Source organism: Carcharhinus amblyrhynchos, chromosome 5, assembly GCF_965287045.1.
Source record: "Carcharhinus amblyrhynchos chromosome 5, sCarAmb.v2.hapA, whole genome shotgun sequence".
In the NCBI taxonomy this organism is placed as follows: domain Eukaryota; kingdom Metazoa; phylum Chordata; class Chondrichthyes; order Carcharhiniformes; family Carcharhinidae; genus Carcharhinus; species Carcharhinus amblyrhynchos.
In genome coordinates, this window is record NC_137328.1 from 100,860,758 (window position 1) to 100,878,352 (window position 17,595).

Sequence of the window (17,595 nt, forward strand, 5' to 3'; positions counted from 1 at the left end):
CGAGGGGCATAGACAAGGTAGATAGTCAATATCTTTTCCCAAAGATAGGGGAGTCTAAAACTAGAGGGCATAGTTTAAGGTGAGAGGGGAAAGCTACAAAAGTGTCCAGAGGGGCAACTTTTTCACACAGAGGGTGGTGAGTAGCTGGAACAAGCTGCCAGAGGTAGTAATACAGGTGGGTACAATTTTATCTTTCAAAAAGCATTTAGATAGTTACATGGGTATGATAGGTATAGACAGATATGGGTCAAATGTGGGCAATTGGGATTAGTTTAGGGGTTTCTAAAAAAAGAGGTGAAGTTGGGCCAAAGGGCCTACTTCCATGCTATAAGCGTCTATACTCTAGCAGGAATGTCATGCTAGATCTATATAAGACATGAGTTTGTCCATAGCTTAAGTACTGCATATCAGTCCTGGTCACTACGTTGAAGAAGGAATGCCTTAGAGAAGGTACAGAGGAGATTTACAAGCATGTTGTCAGGAATTTTAGCTGCGTGATAAAATTGTATAGGCTCATGTATTTTTCTTTGGAACAGTTTTAAATAATTAATTAATTGTGAGGGGCTTACACAGGATGGACAGGAAGAACCTAGTTCCTTTAGTAGAGAGCTCAATAACCAGGAGGGATAGATTTAAAGCTACTGCTAGGTTTGTTAAAATACTTGCATGCACACTTGAGGTGCCAGAACTTACAAGGATACAAACCAAGAGCTGGAATTGGGGCGTCAACTAGATAGCTGATTTTAAAGCAAGCACAGCGATGACCGGCCAAATGGCTTCCTTCTGTGCTATACGTCTTTGTGTTTCATTCAAACTTAAGAGGCAGTTGCTGAGAAACGGATGTAGTTGTGAAAGAAAGTTCCACTGAGAACATAATGAAACAAGAGGGAAAAAATAGTAATGAACTGGCAAGAGGTAAACCGAAATCATGTTAAAAGAGATGAGAACTTCTCAAGGTGGGTAGCCTTGAAAGAACTATATTGAAGAAAAAATGCTGGAAAGCCAGAAAATTCTGGAAACACTCAGATCAGGCAGCATCTATAAAGAGGGAGGAATGTAGGATTAACAATTCAGACCAAGGACCTCTTACAGGGATAACTTGATCTGCTGAGCATTTCCAGGATTTTTTTATTTCAGATTTCCAGTAACTGAGCATTTTGTTGTCAGAAAAACTGACTTTTGTTTATAATGTTTCACCTGAAGCCACTCAACCAGAAATGCATTAAATAATGGAGCTTTATACCCATCAATTTAAATCCTATAACCTTTCTCTTACCTTAACAGAGGACTGAAATTCTGTCAACAAATAGATTTGGGCGCCAGTGTTTAAATCCCAGATCTTGCTGCATCAATAAAGGAAAAGCCATATGAAATTAAATTTGAAATCAGTGAACTGCCTTTCTTTTTGAAACAGTAAACATTAAATCTCACTTCCCAGGGATCCACTACATCAGTCTTACTTCCCTGAAGGCTATTGCAGTGAAATTGCTGACACAGTCCACCCAAACGTGCTTAGCAATGCACTTATCAATTTAGGAACAAACCCATGTTGATACAAAGCCACCCAGCAACAGAAAATAAAATCGCATAGGCTGCATGTTAGTGTAACTGGATAATCATGCGTTACGCAAGGTCACTGAGCACCAGAACATCTTTTAGGCTTTTCTGAAGTTACAACATTTTTACAAATTAATGGAGTTGTTTCAGGATGCTTCTCCAAAGGGGACATTATACAGTGACCTAGTTGCTAGGAGATTTGACATGACAAGAACATTCTGATGACTATCCTTTCCACATATAATTAGGAATACTTTGAACAAGCAGCACATTGTATATACACTCTCTTGTTAAATCTGTTGACAATCACAAAACCCCGAAGTATTAAGATGTTTGGTTTGGCATAATTAAATGTCTATCGATATTAAAGCTGTAAGACAATCAGCTCAAACTTGCTCGATTAACTTAGTGACTTTTAGCACAGAAACAAGCCAATTGGGTCTAGTATATACTGATGTTTTCCTCCATGTATCACCTTGTCTAATCTCATTCTGCTGCTTGCTTTCCACGTTCTTTACTATTATTAGTTTTCATGAAACTACATAGTTAACTTTCATGGAATTTATGAATTCTGCTTCAAGAGTAATTTGTGGCAAAGAATTCAACATTTAACAAGACGACATGATAGCACAGTGGTTAGCACTGCTGCCTCACAGCGCTAGGGACCTGGGTTCAATTCCAGCCTTGGGTGCCCGTGTGGAATTTGCACATTCTCCCCGTATCTGTGTGGGTTTCCTCCCACAGTCCAAAAGATGTGCTGGTTTGGTACATTGACCATGCTAAATTCTCCCTCAGTGTACTCGAACAGGAACTGAAGTGCGATGACTAGGGGATTTTCACAGTAACTTCATTGCAGTGTTAATGTAAGTCTACTTGTGACATTAATAAATAAACTTTAACTTTAAACTTTAGTTTCTCAAGGGCAATAAGGGATGGTCAATGAATACTGGCCTAGCCAATGATGCCCACATCCCTTGAATGTGTTTAAAAAAAAAGTTGGAAATATCATCATGAAAGGCAAAGTGAACCTGAACTATAAAAGACTGCATATCAGGCACTAACAAAATAGTAAATTAAATGTGTTGTTAGGAATTTGAAAATGGATCATAGCAAGATACATGGAACAGAAAACATTTCAACCAAACTAAATGAAAAGCAGCAATGTATTTAAGCAGGGTAATCATGCATCTCCGGACCACAGATTAGGATACAATGATTGTCTTGTCAGAAGCGGCAGTGAGGAGATGACGAGTTTCTGGCTGTAACCGATGCACCGATGGAAAAACAGCAATTGCTGTAATTGGTCTAGAATGGCCTTGAAGTTCATGAAGTTTCTCTCCAGTCTGCAGATGCAAGATGTAGCTTTTTAAAAAAAAAACTGAGTTCATAAAACCACTGCAATACATGCAATTTGTACAACTTCTTCAATATCCAATAAAGCAGCTTTAAAATTTTCTGAATGGAAAGGTAAAAATAGTTGTAAAGTAGCAGCTTACTTCAGCTATGGCTATTCTTACCTGCTCTGGCCTACATATGGCTCCAGATCCAAAGCAATGTGGTTGACTCTTAACTGCCCTCTGAAATTGCCTAGAAAGCCTTGCTAGCAACACCCACATCTCATGAAAAAAATGCATATACTGCATTATTCATCTGCCCTGCAGCGTTTGAACATATGTGCACAAAGCTCTCACATCTCTCTTCCTGTTGTACATCCTTGAAAAATGTACCATTTATCTTGCATTGTCTTTCCTTATTTTTCCTACTACAATTCATCACATCATACTTTCCTGCACTGGATTTCATCTATTGTGTGCCCATTCTTAACTACTCACCTAAATTCTGTCTCATTTGCAAATTTTGAAATTGGGTCCAGAACAGTAAATGTAAGTCATTAATGTACAAACACAGCTGCATTTCTGGTAGTGAATCCTGGAAAGCACAACTGCATACTTCCCATCAGTTTTCCATTCCTTGGTGAACTTTGTTGTTCCTTCTTAATCCCTCAAATTTTACTGCAACACCTTTTGAAAGTCCTTGCACTGCCTTCATCAAAATTATTAAATCAACTAAAACGAATTTACTCTCAATAAAACAATGCTGGTCCATCTTTGTTAATGTATATTTGTCTAAATAGCTATAAACTTTCTCCTGGATCATTTCAAAAAAAACTTCCCGACTACTGATGTCAGTTTGATTGGAGTAGCACAATTGCATACAACTTCATTCTATCTTGCAGCTAATGCAATCAATTTTTTTTTTTAAAATGTAGCTAAGCAATGTGCTCATTGTTTTATAATTTGATTGACTTCATTTCCTAGGATCTTGTTCTAACCAGCACTGTTTTTCATTTTAATTATCTCTTTTGCTTTCATGCACCTATGTTTATTCACACTGAGCTGCATCTGCCATGCACAGGTTCAATTACCTAAAAAAATCTAAATCCTATGTTTTGTTCTATTGTTCATTATGGTCTCCTTTTTCAGTACCTGCAAACTTGTACATTTGCCTATAACGTCTGCCAAAATATTTTACAAGAGAGCAATAGTGTTCCAAGATCGACCCCTCCTGTACCCTCGTCCTATTTTCCTTCCTAAATTTAGGACTAATTTATGATTACTGCCAATTTATAAGCCAACTTTCTACCCAGCGACATATTCAAATTCTAACAGCTCTTCTCCTTTTCGCTATTAATGGCACCAATGTTGAAACTTGTCAAAATCACTTTAGAAAATCCAACATTCAATACTTTGTCTACACAAGTTACTTGGCATCAATGTTTCTCATGGACAAATTTCCAAAAGCAGCAGCAAAATGTTATATAAATTCAAGAACTATAACTCTTGTCTATTGTGTCTGTAATTGTGAGAAATTGCCCAGAATATATGAACGTAGCCCTCTTAATGTGAAAGGCTGTCACTCTCAGCTCACCTCTAGTGTCCAGTTCTTTTGTTCATGTTTGAACTAAGACTGGAATGAGGTCAGGAGCTGATTAACCCTAGTAGAACTCAACCAAGCATCGGTGATCAGATTATAACTAAGCAAGTGCTGCTTGTAGCACTGTTAATTACTTTACTAATGATCAAGAATAGACTAATGAGGAGGTAAAACCATAGAAATCCTACAGTGCAGGGGGCAGCCATTTGGTCAATCAAGTCTGCACTATCTGTAAAAGCCTCTTACTCAGGCCCTGGCTGAAGACTGATATCTATGGCGATCTCCGGAGGAGGCTGAGATGAAGAATTCACTCCATACTTCTGGCTTAAGATCACTGCAAATGTTTCAGCCTCATTTTTGCACTGAAGCGCTGGGCTCGCCCATCGAGCAAAGGGATATTTGATTGGGTTGATTCTGAGTCGATGGTAATGGTAAAGTGGGTGTTATGCCAGGCATGAGGTTGTGGTCGAGGACAATTCTGCTGCTGATGATGGCTCACAGCACCTTATGTTGCCACATCTTGAGTTACTAGATCTGTTCAAAGTCTATTCCATTTAGCATGGTGGTAGTGGCACACAACACTATGGAAAGTATCCTCAATGTAAAGACAGGATTTGACATCCACAATAACTATGTGGTGACCAGTCCTAGCAATACTATCATGGACAAATGCAGCTATGGCAGGTTGATGCAGATGAGGTCAATTATGCATTTACTTCTTGCTGGTTTCCTCACCATCTGCTGCAGACCCAGCCTAGCAGCTAGCGATTAAGGATTCAGCCAGCTTGGTCTGTAGTGGCTTTCAGCATGGAGAACTACTAATTCATCAGCTGATGGAAGGGAGAATCCATAGTAATCAACAGAAGTTTGGCTTGATGCCATGAGGCTTTATGAGGTCCAGATTCGACACTGAGGACTTCCAGGGCAATTCCTCCCAACTGTATACCAATGTGCCACCATCTCTGCTGGGTTTGTTATGCCAATGGAACAGGACATATGCAGGAATGATTATGGATCAGTCAGAATTATGGGGTATCTGGGACAACAGCTGTAAGGTATAATTCCGTGAGTATGACTATGACAGGCTGTTGCTTGTTTAGTCTGTGAGACAGCTCTCCCAATTTTGGTACTAGCCCGCAGACGTTAACAAAGAGGAGTTTGCAGGGTCAACAAGGCCGAGGCTGCCATCATCACTTCCAGTGCTTAAATCAATGCTGGATGATCCACCCTGTTTCATTCCTTATCCAATTTTCTGTAGTGGTTTGATATAACTGATTGATTTACTAAGCCATTTCTGAAGGCGTTTAAGAGTCAACCATAGTGACACATAGGCCAGGCAAGGTAAGGACAGTAGATCAGCCCCTTCTCAGATTTCTAGGTGCAAGTAGTCTGGATGAGGTACTTTGTTTATTTTAGTAACTGCTGGCACTCTTCTTCACAAATGGATCATAAGTACCTATTCTTACTATTTATGTTTTATGTCCTTAGGCTGGACATGACTATCCTTTCTAAAAGTCAAATCACAAGGAACTCGACAACATTTGCAAATTATTTTCTGGAAAAATACTTTAAAAAAATGCAGCATTCTTCTAACAACGAAAAGCCCTGCTGGCATTAAAGTCAAAACACAATGAAAAAAAATGATGTTTCTTATTTAAGGTCAATGGATTTCAAGACCTTTAATGTAAATAGCAAATTACAGCAAACTTACAACACATGCAGTATCATTTTAATTAAAAAGTAAAGGCTGTATAACAATCACAAATATAATTAAAGGAACAAAAATACATTTGTAGACAAGAAAAAGCTCATTCTGTAAATGGTTATCCTGAGATGAAGATTGGGCCACACAACTTAGCCATGTGACAAGTAATGGGAAAATGCACCATCTTCTGGATGCCTGAGGTACTGTCAGTTACACTCCTCAATGTCTTTCACACAATGAATTCTTACAAATTTATAGTTAAAGTATTACTGACAAAATTTGAATTTCATCGAATAAACAAGGCTTGCATATAAAATTAAAAGTCTTGCAATAAGTTTAAGTTTGAAGAGATAAAAACTTCTCTACCCATTCAACCTGCAGCGTTATAAATGGCTCCTTCCCTTTTCACTTTACAATAGGTCCCAGTCACCTAATCATACCTTGTCCGAATGATCATTTATTTGAGTGAGCCTTGTCAAATGTGTCTTAATACATCAACAGCCCACAAACTCAACTGAATCCATTCTCACCAGTCACAGCTTCTAGATAGGGATCAGAAATACTGCTAATTTCCCACCTTTCACTGGGGCACTGAGATTGATTGCACCATCCTTAGTCAAAACTTTGGCTGTGATCAGCTAACTTAGCACAATGTTGTGTCAAATCCAGGGCCTCCCTGGTCTCTATAGTTCAGTGATCAATTGTCAAGACAAATCTCCATTCCAAAATTAAACAGATGCCTTATGACAGTTTTAACAAAATTAGTCTAATACTAACCTGAACATTCCACACAAACACAACACCATCATCCCCAGCTGAAGCAAACCTGCAAAATAAGATTAGAATACAATTCATTCTCTCCAAATTAAATGCAGAAATTCATAAAGACTGCAAAAATTATTACAGCTCAGAATCATACAGCACATAAAGAGGCCCTTCGGCCCATCGAGTCCACATCAATACATTAGAAACACCTGAATTTCCACCTAATCCCATCTGCCAGCACTTAGCCCTAATATTATGATATGCCAAGTGCTCATCCAGGTATTTTTTTAAAGAATGTGCGGCAACCCACCTCTACCACCCTCCCAGACTGTCCAACCTCTAGGCAAAAAGGATTTTTCTCACATCTCCTGTAAACCTCCTGCCCCTCATGACTAAAGGGAACAGCTGATCTTTATGGATTCTGTCCATGTCCTCATAATCTTGTACACCTCAATAAAGTTACCCTTCAGCCTTCTCTGCTCCAACAAAAATCAACCCAAGTCTACCCGACCTCTCTTCATAATTTAAAATTTTCCATCCCAGACAGCATCCTGGTGAATCTCCTCTGCACCCCCTCCAGTATAATCACATTCTTCCTTTAATGAGGCACCCATAACTGCACATAGTATCCTCGCAGTAGCCTCACCAAAGTTCTAAACTATTTCAAAATTACTTGCCTGCTTTAGTAATCGATAATTGATAAAGGCAAGAGTCCCATGTGCCTTTATCACCATCCTACTAACATGCCACTCTGCCTTCACAGATCTGTGGACAAACACGCCAAGGAGTATAGTCGAAGGTTGCAGTCACAATGTTGGAGGTTTACTATAGGCCACCCAACTTCCAGCAGGAAATAGAGGAACAGATATGTAGGCAGATTTTGGCAAGGTGTAAAAGTAACAGGGTTGTTGTGGTGGGAGATTTTAACTTCCCCTATATTGACTGGGACTCATTTAATGCTACAGGCATGGATGGAGCAGAGTTTGAAAGGAGCATCCAGGGGGGCTTCTTGAAACAGTATGTAGATAATCCAACCAGGGAAGGGGCCATACTAGGCCTGGTATTCGGGAATGAGTCCGGCCAGGTGGTCGAAGTTTCAGTGGGGGAGCAATTCGGGAACAGTGACCACAATTCAGTAAGTTTTAAGGTACTGATAAATAAAGTATAGTCATCAAGATGCTAAATTGGGGGAAGGCTAATTAGGACAATATTAGGCAGGAACTGAAGAATGCAGGTTGGGGGCAGATGTTTGAGGGCAAATCAACATTTGGCATGTGGAGGCTTTCAAGTGTAAGTTGATAGGGATTCAGGACCGGCACATTCCTGTAAGGATGAAGGATAAGTATGGCAAGGTTTGGGAACTTTGGATAACGAGAGATATTTGAGCCTAGTCAAAGAGAAAAAGGTAGCATTAGTCAAAGAGAAAAAGGTAGCATTAGTCAAAGAGAAAAAGGTAGCATTAGTCAAAGAGAAAAAGGTAGCATTAGTCAAAGAGAAAAAGGTAGCATTAGTCAAAGAGAAAAAGGTAGCATTAGTCAAAGAGAAAAAGGTAGCATTAGTCAAAGAGAAAAAGGTAGCATTAGTCAAAGCTAGGAGGCTGGGAACACACGAAGCAAGTTTGGAATACAAGGAAAATAGAAAGAAACTTAAGCAAGGAGTAAGGAGGGTTAAGGGGGGGGGGGGGTCACAAAAAAATCATTGGCCAGCAGGATTAAGAAAAATCCCAAGGCTTTTTCTACATATATAAAGAGTAAGAGGGTAGCCAGGGAGGGGGTTGACCCACTCAAGGACAAGGGAGGGAATCTATGCGTGGAGCCAGAGGAAATGAGTAAGGTATTAAATGAATACTTTGCATCAGTATTCACCAAAGAGAAGGATTTGATGGATGATGAATCTGGGAAAGTGTGCGTAGATAGCGTGAGTCGTGTTGAGATCAAAAAGGTGGTACTGAGGTTCTTGAGAAACATTAAGGTAGACAAGTCCCTAGAACTGATGGGGTATACCTCAGAATACTGACAGGAGCAAGGGATGAAATTGCTAGGGCCTTGAGAGAAATCTTTGTATCCTCACTGGCTACAGGGGAGATCCAGTAAAAAGTCTGACAACACCAGGTTTTAGTCCAACCAATTTATTTGATGATAGACTCACAAGCTTTCGAGGTTTCCCTCTTCGTCAGGTGAATGGAGAGTTCTGGCCTCAGACAGAGCATATAAAGCACAGACAGTTTAGAGATTACTGATTAGAATGCGAATCCTTACACCTAACCTGCTGTTCAAGACCTGAAGTGGCTGACAATGTGAGTGGAAGGAGCACTGATCACAGGTTACAGAGATGTGTATTGTCTCCAGACAGTACAGTAAGTGAGGTTTTGCAAACCCAGGCAAGTCACGGGGGTTACAGATAGTGTGACATGAACCCAAGATCCCTGTTGAGACCGTCCTCATGTGTGCGGAACTTGGCTATCAGTCTCTGTTCAGCGACTCTGCGCTGTCGTGTGTCATGAAGGCAGCCTTGGAGAATGCTTACCCGAAGGTCAGAGGCTGAATGCCCGTGACCACTGAAGTGTTCGCCAACAGGAAGGGAACAGTCTTGCTTGGTGATTGTCGAGCGATGTTCATTCATCCGTTGTCGTAGCGTCTGCATGGTCTCCCCAATGTACCATGCTTCGGGACATCCTTTCTTGCAACATATCAGGTAGACAATGTTGGCCGAGTTGCAAGAGTATTTACCATGTACCTGGTGGATGGTATTCTCACGTGTGATGATGGTATCCATGTCGATGATCCCAGAGGTCAGAAGAATAGCCAATGATGTTCCTTTGTTTAAAGAAGGTAGCAAGAATAATCCAGGTAATTATAGGCCGGTAAGCCTTACATCTGTGGTAGGGAAATTATTGGAGAGGATTTATTCCCACTTGGGAACAAGTGGACGTATTAGAGAGAGGCAACATGGTTTTGCGAAGGGGAGACTGTGTCTCACGAACTTGATCGAGTTTTTCGAGGAAGTGATGAAGATGATTGATGAGGGAAGGGCACTGGATGTTGTTTACATGTACATCATGCATCTCCTTTAAACCTTGCCCCTCGCACCTTAAACCTGTGCCTCCTAGTAATTGACAAGGTCTCTCATGGCAGACTGGTGCAGAAAGTGAACTCGCATGGGATGAGGGGTGAGCCGGCAAGGTGGATACAAAACTGGCTTAGTCAAAGAAGAGAGGACAGCAGTGGAAGGGTGTGCTTCCAAATGAGGGCTGTGACAAGTGGCTTACCCCAGTCCAAAGCTGGCATTTCCACAAGTGGTGTTCCTTGGGGATCAGTGCTGGGACCTTTGCTGTTTGTAATATATATAAGTGACTTGGAGGAAAATGTAACTGGTTTAATTGGTAAGCTTGCGAACAACGCAAAGGTTGGTGGATTTGCGGATAGTGATAAGGACCAAAGGATACAGCAGGATACAGATCTGTTGGAGACTTGGGCGGAAAGATGACAGATGGAGTTTAATCTGGACAAATGTGAGGTAATGCATTTTAGAACATAGAACATTACAGCACAGTAAAGGCCCTTTGGCCCTCGATGTTGTGCCGACCAGTGGAACCAATCTAACGACCCTCTAACCTAAACTATTCCAAAGTTATCCATATGCCTATCCACTGACCATTTGAACGCCCTTAAAGTTGGCAAGTCCACAACTGCTGCAGGCAGGGCATTCCACGCCCTTACTACCCTCTGTGTAAAGAACCTACCTCTGACATCCGTCCTATAACTACCACCCCTTAATTTAAAACTATGTCCCCTCGTGTTTTGGAAGGTCAAATACAGACAGCAAATATACAGTCAATGGCAAAACCATTAAGAATATTGATAGGTAAAGGGATCTGTGTGTACAAGTACACAGGTCACCAAAAGTGGCAATGCAGATGGAAAAGGTAGTCAAGAAGGCATATTTGCCTTCATCAGCCAGGGCCCAGTCTAAAAATTGGCAAGTCATGTTGCAGCTTTTTGGAACCTTAATTCGGCCACACTTGGAATATAGTGTTCAATTCTGGCCGCCACACTGCCAGAAGGATGTGGAGGCTTTGAAGAGGGTACAGAAAAGATTTACCAGGATGTTGCCTGGTAAGGAGGGCATTGGCTATGAGGAGAGGTTGGAGAAACTTGGTTGTTCTCACTGGAATGATAGAGGTCGAAGGGTGGCCTGATTGAAGTCTACAAGATTATGATAGGCATGGACAGAGTGAATAGTCAGAAGCTTTTCCCAAGGTGATAGAGTCAATTACTTGGAAGCACAGGTTTAAAGGAGATGTACGAGGCAGAATTTTTTTTAACGCGGAGGGTGGTGAACGCCTGGAACTTATTGCTGGGGGAGGGAGTGGAAGTGAATACGGGAGTGGCTTTTAAGGGGCGTGTTGACAAATACATGAATAGGATGGGAATAGAGGGATATAGTGCCCGAAGGGTGGGCAGTTTTAGTTAAGTCGGGGAGCATTATCGGGCAGGCTTGGGGGCTTCCTGTGCTGTAATTTTCTTTGTTCTTTGGTCCCTTTGTTCCGCTATCAGGGTACACTATTCATCATGTCATTATAACAAACATTTTTTCCAAATATTCTTGTGTGTGTGTGTGAAAGATGCCGTCTGAAAGAGTAATTTACACTAGGTGGCATACTGGATAAGGACTGAAAATTCAGTGTGGGATTCAGGTGAGCAGGAAGTAAATACCAAACGCTATATTCCTCAGTCTTAAGTTAAAGTTGCAATGAGGACTCAATGACATTATAAGATCCTGGTGTGCATATTTTAAGAAGGGTCCAGCTGGCAAGGGGAGGTCAGGATAAGAACATCACAATGTAAGAAATAGGAGGTGTAGGCTATTCAGCCCTTTGAACCTGCCCTACCATTCAATGAGATCATGGTTGGTCTTCCACTTCGACACCATTTTCCTGCACTTTCCCTGTATCATTTGATTTTGAAGAAATCTTTCGATTTCAGTCTTGAACATATTCAACAACTGAGTTTCCACAGCTCTCTGGGTAGAGGATTCCAAGATTCAACATCCTGCGAGTGAAGAAATTCTTCCTCATCTCAGTTGTAAATGACATGTCCATTGGTCTCAGACTTTGTAACCTGATTCTACATCCCCAATCAAGGGGATACATCCTTCCTACAACAACCCTGTTGAGTCTCCAAGAATTTTGAGTGTTTGAATGAGTTCACTTGTTCTTCTAAACTCCAGAAAATAAAGGCCTGGGTCGGAATTTTATGGCCATTCATGCCATTTTCCCATCCTGCTGCAGTGGAGAGAGATTTGGATGGGTGCCAAATTCTCCAACTTCACTGCAGCGGAAGCATGGCTGGAACAGCTAGTAAGATTGCGCCCGCAGTCTGTTTAGTCTTTGCTCATAGGACAACTTCTCCATTCCAGGATTCAGTTTGGTGAACATTTGTTGCACTCCTTCAATGGCACATGCATTTTTTCCTTCAGAGCAGCCTCACCAACATTCTATATAATTGCAGTGAAACATCATTACTCCTCTACTCAAACTCTCTTGTAATAAAGGCCAACATCCAACTTGCCTAAAAATTGTTCACTGTACCTGCATGTTAGCTTTCAATGACTCATGAACACTGACATCCAAGTCCCTTTGAAGTTCAATACTTCCCAGCCTCTCTCCATTTCAGTGATACTCTGTGTTTCTATTTTTCCTACCAATGAATAATCCCACATTTCTCCACATTGTATTCCATTTGCCAAATTTTTGCCTACTCATTTAGTCTGTCCAAATCCTCATGAAGCATCTTTGTACCATCCTCACAATTCACTTCCACCTAGTTTTGTGTTATCTGCAAACTTTGAAATATTACAGTTAATCACCACATCCAAATCATTGATGTAGATTATGAATAGTTGGGATCAAAGCACTGATTCTTGCAGTACCTCAGCCTGCCAACCTGAAAATAACTCAATTAGTCCTACACTGTTTTCTGCCCATTAACCAGTTCTCAATCCATGCCAGTATATTCCCCCCAATGCCACTTGCTCTTATTTTGTTTATTAACCCCGTGTGGAACCTTGTCAAAAGCTTTCTGGAAATGTAAATATACCACAACCACTGGTTCCTCCTCATTTATTCTGAGAGTTACATTCTCAAAAGAACTCCAACCAGTTTGTTAAACATGATTTTCTTTTCATAAATTCATGTTGATTCTGCCTAATCCTAACATTGTCTCTAAGTCTCCTGTTATCACATCCTTTAGTATAGATTCTAGCGTTTCACCTACTGCTGGTGAACATGTCTGCAACTCCCCTTTTTCTTTCTTCCTCCTTTCTTAGTGGGGTTACAATTCCCAACTTCCAAACTATAGAAACTATTCCAGGTTTTCTAGAATTTTGAAAGATAACCACCAATATATGTACTAACAGTATGAAGCAGATGGAAAACTGGCAGTTTAAGTCAACTGGGATATTTTATCTGTCCACTGATCAGATAGCCAGGCAGTGAAGGATAGCACTTCAACAACTGTGTTTACGAAGAAGTTTTTAGTTACGTAAACACACCTTGCAAACATGCATTTCCAAATCCCAAACTGCACAGTTCCAGTTTGCTATTATATAGAAGTGAATCCATAGTTAACGGCCACCATATTTCTACAATTGACCATTTGATTAATATACAATTAATACCATTCACCCAGTTCCTCCCAAACAGGTTGGACTAAAATTATCTTTAGGTTTTAACATGTAATATTTTTGATTATATAGTGAAATATTAGCCAAACAGTTTTAAGTAACCTCAAACATTATTTCTTAATGCAAACTGCTCAATTGCATGTTTGAAATTTTATAAGAAATCTAATACTAAATGAAACAAAATTGAGTCTCAGTTTTGAATTGGCAACATCCAAGTCTGTTCAGGCTCAACAAATACTTCAATAGCTCTGTCCTTTATTCTCATCATGCTAAATGTTCCTGGCATATACAAGCACAAATAACCATCTGTACTAGTGCAGGTAAATGTACAGAATTACATTGTGAACCTGAGTTAATGGATTTGCAAAGGCTGGTGACTTAGAAACATATTACAAAAGCTTGACTGTCAGCAGACGCCTGCTCAAGCTTCGTTTTGCTCAATGGCCTTTCACCTTCATTGTTCCTGACTTCATGTCCAAAAGCAGATACAGGAAGAAGAAAATAGCAGCTGTCATGAAGGCTGAGACCAGATCAATTTACCATCCCCTGAAGCAATGAGAAAATAGTCTACCTGCTGATTGTAGCTAAGGCCTAAAAGGACAACAAAAGCCAGCGGCAAAGTATTCTATAAATGAGGGGATCACAGAAAACTCCAAGCATGAAACCCTGCTCACTGCAAGCTGCAGTGAAGGAGCACGTCCATGGAGAAATTTAATCTAATGATCCACACAAAGCTTCAATACTTGTGGCAAAAAATTGCTAGCAGTGTACCTGTTTTCATATTTCAAGAACTTTAAAAGTAAAAAGCAAACCTCAACCCAATTTTCCTCAATAAGAAATGCGCCCACATCAAATGTAATGTTGACCTTAGAATTTAGAATTCACTAAAACATTAGCAAAAGGAAATGATAGCCATGAGCTATTTTATACATTAAATATTTTTTGCATAGCTTAATTGATTCTCTTTCTTCACATATTTATTATAATGACAATTACCAATTTAATGAGCAAGTGGCACACTAACACAAAAATTACTTGATCCACACAGATGAGGAAGGCTATTTGGTCCAGTTAGTTCACCTTTCCATAAAAACCTATAGATTGTTTCCCTATTCCCATCCTAATGCCACATTATCCCCATCAGTGTGGCTACAGTAGGTCAATCTTCATGTCAAGCAGTTTCAATTCAGAAATCTACCAGTTTGGCATCACAAACAGTAATTTTCCAGTGCAAGAACTAGAAACTCCACATTTGTAACAAAAGGGAATAATTTAATCAGACTACCAAATTGACAGAGTAACGACCAAATTTAAAAACTAGTGTTATACTCTTAACCATACCATCACTGATTATAATGCTTCCTGTGGTTGCAAGTGGGAAATATACAATGCTCCAGCACCGGCATTCTTCAAACTAGAAGATTGACTAACAGGGTAATTCCTAATAGCCTAAAGTATAATTTACTAATCGTAATAAGAAGGTAATTGTAATTTGTACCATCTGTGTCACACCTTCACAACTTTTGTTACTTGAAACCAATGAGAAGGAGGAATTAAAGGAAATTAGTAGCATTGGAAAAAAGTGTGGAGAAATTGATGGGAGTGAAAGCTGATAAAACCCTAGGGGCTGACAGAGATGGCCACGGAAATAGAGGAAGCATTGGTGTCATCTTCCAAAATTCTGTAGATTCTGGAACAATCCCAACAAACTGGAGGGTGGCACATGTAAAGGAAGAAAGCAGAAGAGCTAGCAAACATCAGCAGGAGAGAAAATATTAAAGTCTATTATAAAGTATGTAATAACAGGATACTTAAAAAATATCAATGGGATTAGACAAAGTCAACATGGATTTGTGAAGGAGAAATCATGTTTGACAAACCTACTGAAGTTTTTCTGAGGACATACCTAGCAGAATAGATAATGGATAACCAGTGTAACAAATGTATTTGGATTATCGGTCTCAGGCAGCACAGAGGCACAGTGGTCATCACTGCTGTCTCACAGCGCCAGGGACCAGGGTTCAATTCCCAGCTTGGGTCACTATCTGTGCGAAGTCTGCATGTTCTCCCTGTGTCTGCGTGGGTTTCCTCCAGGTGCTCCAGTTTCCTCCCACAGTCCAAAAGACGTGCTGGTTAGGTGCATTGGCCATGCTAAATTCTCCCTCAGTTTCTTTAGCTGGGGAGATCCCTCAATTACCCAAATAGGCATCAGAGTGTGGCAACTCGGGAATTTTCACAGCAGCTTCACTGAAGCGTTAATGTAAGCCTGTGACAATAATAAATAATAATAACTTCTAACATAAGTGGCTGGTGTTCAAAATTCAAGCACGTGGGATTGAGAGTGTGGACTGAGAATTGGTCAACAGACAGGAAACAAAAAAAAGGAACAAATAGGTCTTTTTCAGATTGGCAGGCATTGACTAGTGAAGGCTTACAGGGATTATTGTTTGGGCTCCAGCTATTCACAATATACATTAATGATTTAGATGAGGAACGAAATGTAATATTTTCAGGTATGCTGACAACACAAAACTTGGTAAGAACGTAGTAGTGAGGGGGATGTTAAAAGGCATCAAGGTGATTTAGACAAATTGAGTGAGTGGGAAAATACATGGTAGATGCAGTACATTGTGGGTAAGTATAAAGTTTCCACTTCAGTACAAAAAACAGAACATTAGAGTATTATTTAAATGGTGATAAATTGAGAAATTCTGTGGTACAAAGGAACTTAGGTGTCTTTGTGCACCAATCACTGAAAGCAGTTAAGAAGGCAAATGGTATGTTGGCCTTCATTGCAACAAGACTTTGAGTACATAGCAAGGATGCCCCACTTCAGCTGCGTAGAGCCTTGGTGAGATCACACTTGGAGTATTATGTGTAGTCTCGATCTCCTTATCCAAGAAAGGATATACTTACCACAAAGAGTGCAGCAAAGGTTCACTAGACTGATCCCAGGATGGCAGGATTATCATATGAGGAGAGATTGGATCAACTAGGCCAGTACTCACTGTAGTTTAGAAGAATGAGGGGGCTGGAAAGACTGATTCAGAGATGATGTTTCCTTCAGCAGGGGGGATCCAAAACCAAGGGTCAGTCTCGAGATATAATTTAGGCCATTTATGGCTGCAATAAGGAGAAACGTCTTCACTCAGTGGTGAACCTGGGGAATTTCCTACTACAGAAAGGTGGCCAAGTCACTTAATATATTTAAGAAGAAAATAAAAGATTTCTAGACTCTAAAGATATTCAGGCTCTATGGGGAGAGAATGGGAGTGTGGCATTGAGATAGAGGATCAAACAAAATCATACTGAATGGTAGTGAAGACATTTAGGGCTGAACAACATACTCCTACTCCTATTTTCTATGCTTTCCATCCTCCTTCCTCTACTACAATTTACCCATGTTTCAATTAGAAATGCAGGACAGCCTCAGAGAATTGGAAAGATTCCATAATATCGAAATTATAATGACATTGTCAGACTTCAAGTAAACCTGTTTTTAAAGCTAACCTGAGATCATCAATCCACACCAAGAAGCGAACAATGTCACTGTGGCCTTTTAATATCTGCAGTTCTGTATAGGGATTCTGCGGTTGGTCATCTCCTATGCATAGAACCAGAGACTTCTAAAACATAGAAGCAAAATGATTAGTACCAAAACTGTTACCAAAAGCAGTAAAGAATGATGGCATTAACGTTTCATCACTGTTGAGCACTGTAGCAACTGAACTGAATTTGGAAACTTTAAAGTGCAAACATTATTAAGAAAGAAGGAAAAGATAGAAAGGTCAAGTAATATGTAATAATTACATTATTACGCTGAGTCATTTGGAAGAGTTCCAGGAACAGACATATTCAGCACCGAAGTGCTTGAAAAGTAAAAGATACCTCGATTGAAATTTTATTTTAATCAGTAAAGAATTTGGAAAATCATTTTGTTTGGAAATTCA

The 17,595-nt window shown here is 40.1% G+C and overlaps 1 protein-coding gene across 3 annotated transcripts in view; it reads right to left on the reverse strand.

Moving 5' to 3' along the window:
* Nucleotides 1-17,595, reverse strand: part of wdr41 (WD repeat domain 41) — a 51,821-nt gene that overhangs the window by 19,899 nt on the left and 14,327 nt on the right. For 2 of the 3 annotated variants that reach the window (XM_080189330.1, XM_080189329.1), the window contains exons 3-6: nt 17,156-17,271; nt 6,974-7,022; nt 2,769-2,900; nt 1,277-1,339 (exon numbers count right to left, since the gene is read on the reverse strand). In XM_080189330.1, coding sequence (XP_080045456.1) covers nt 1,277-1,339; nt 2,769-2,900; nt 6,974-7,022; nt 17,156-17,271 — 360 coding nt within the window. Of the gene's footprint in view, nt 1-1,276; nt 1,340-2,768; nt 2,920-6,973; nt 7,023-17,155; nt 17,272-17,595 lie in introns of those variants that run through there. The other variant, XM_080189331.1, reaches the window with a different exon arrangement.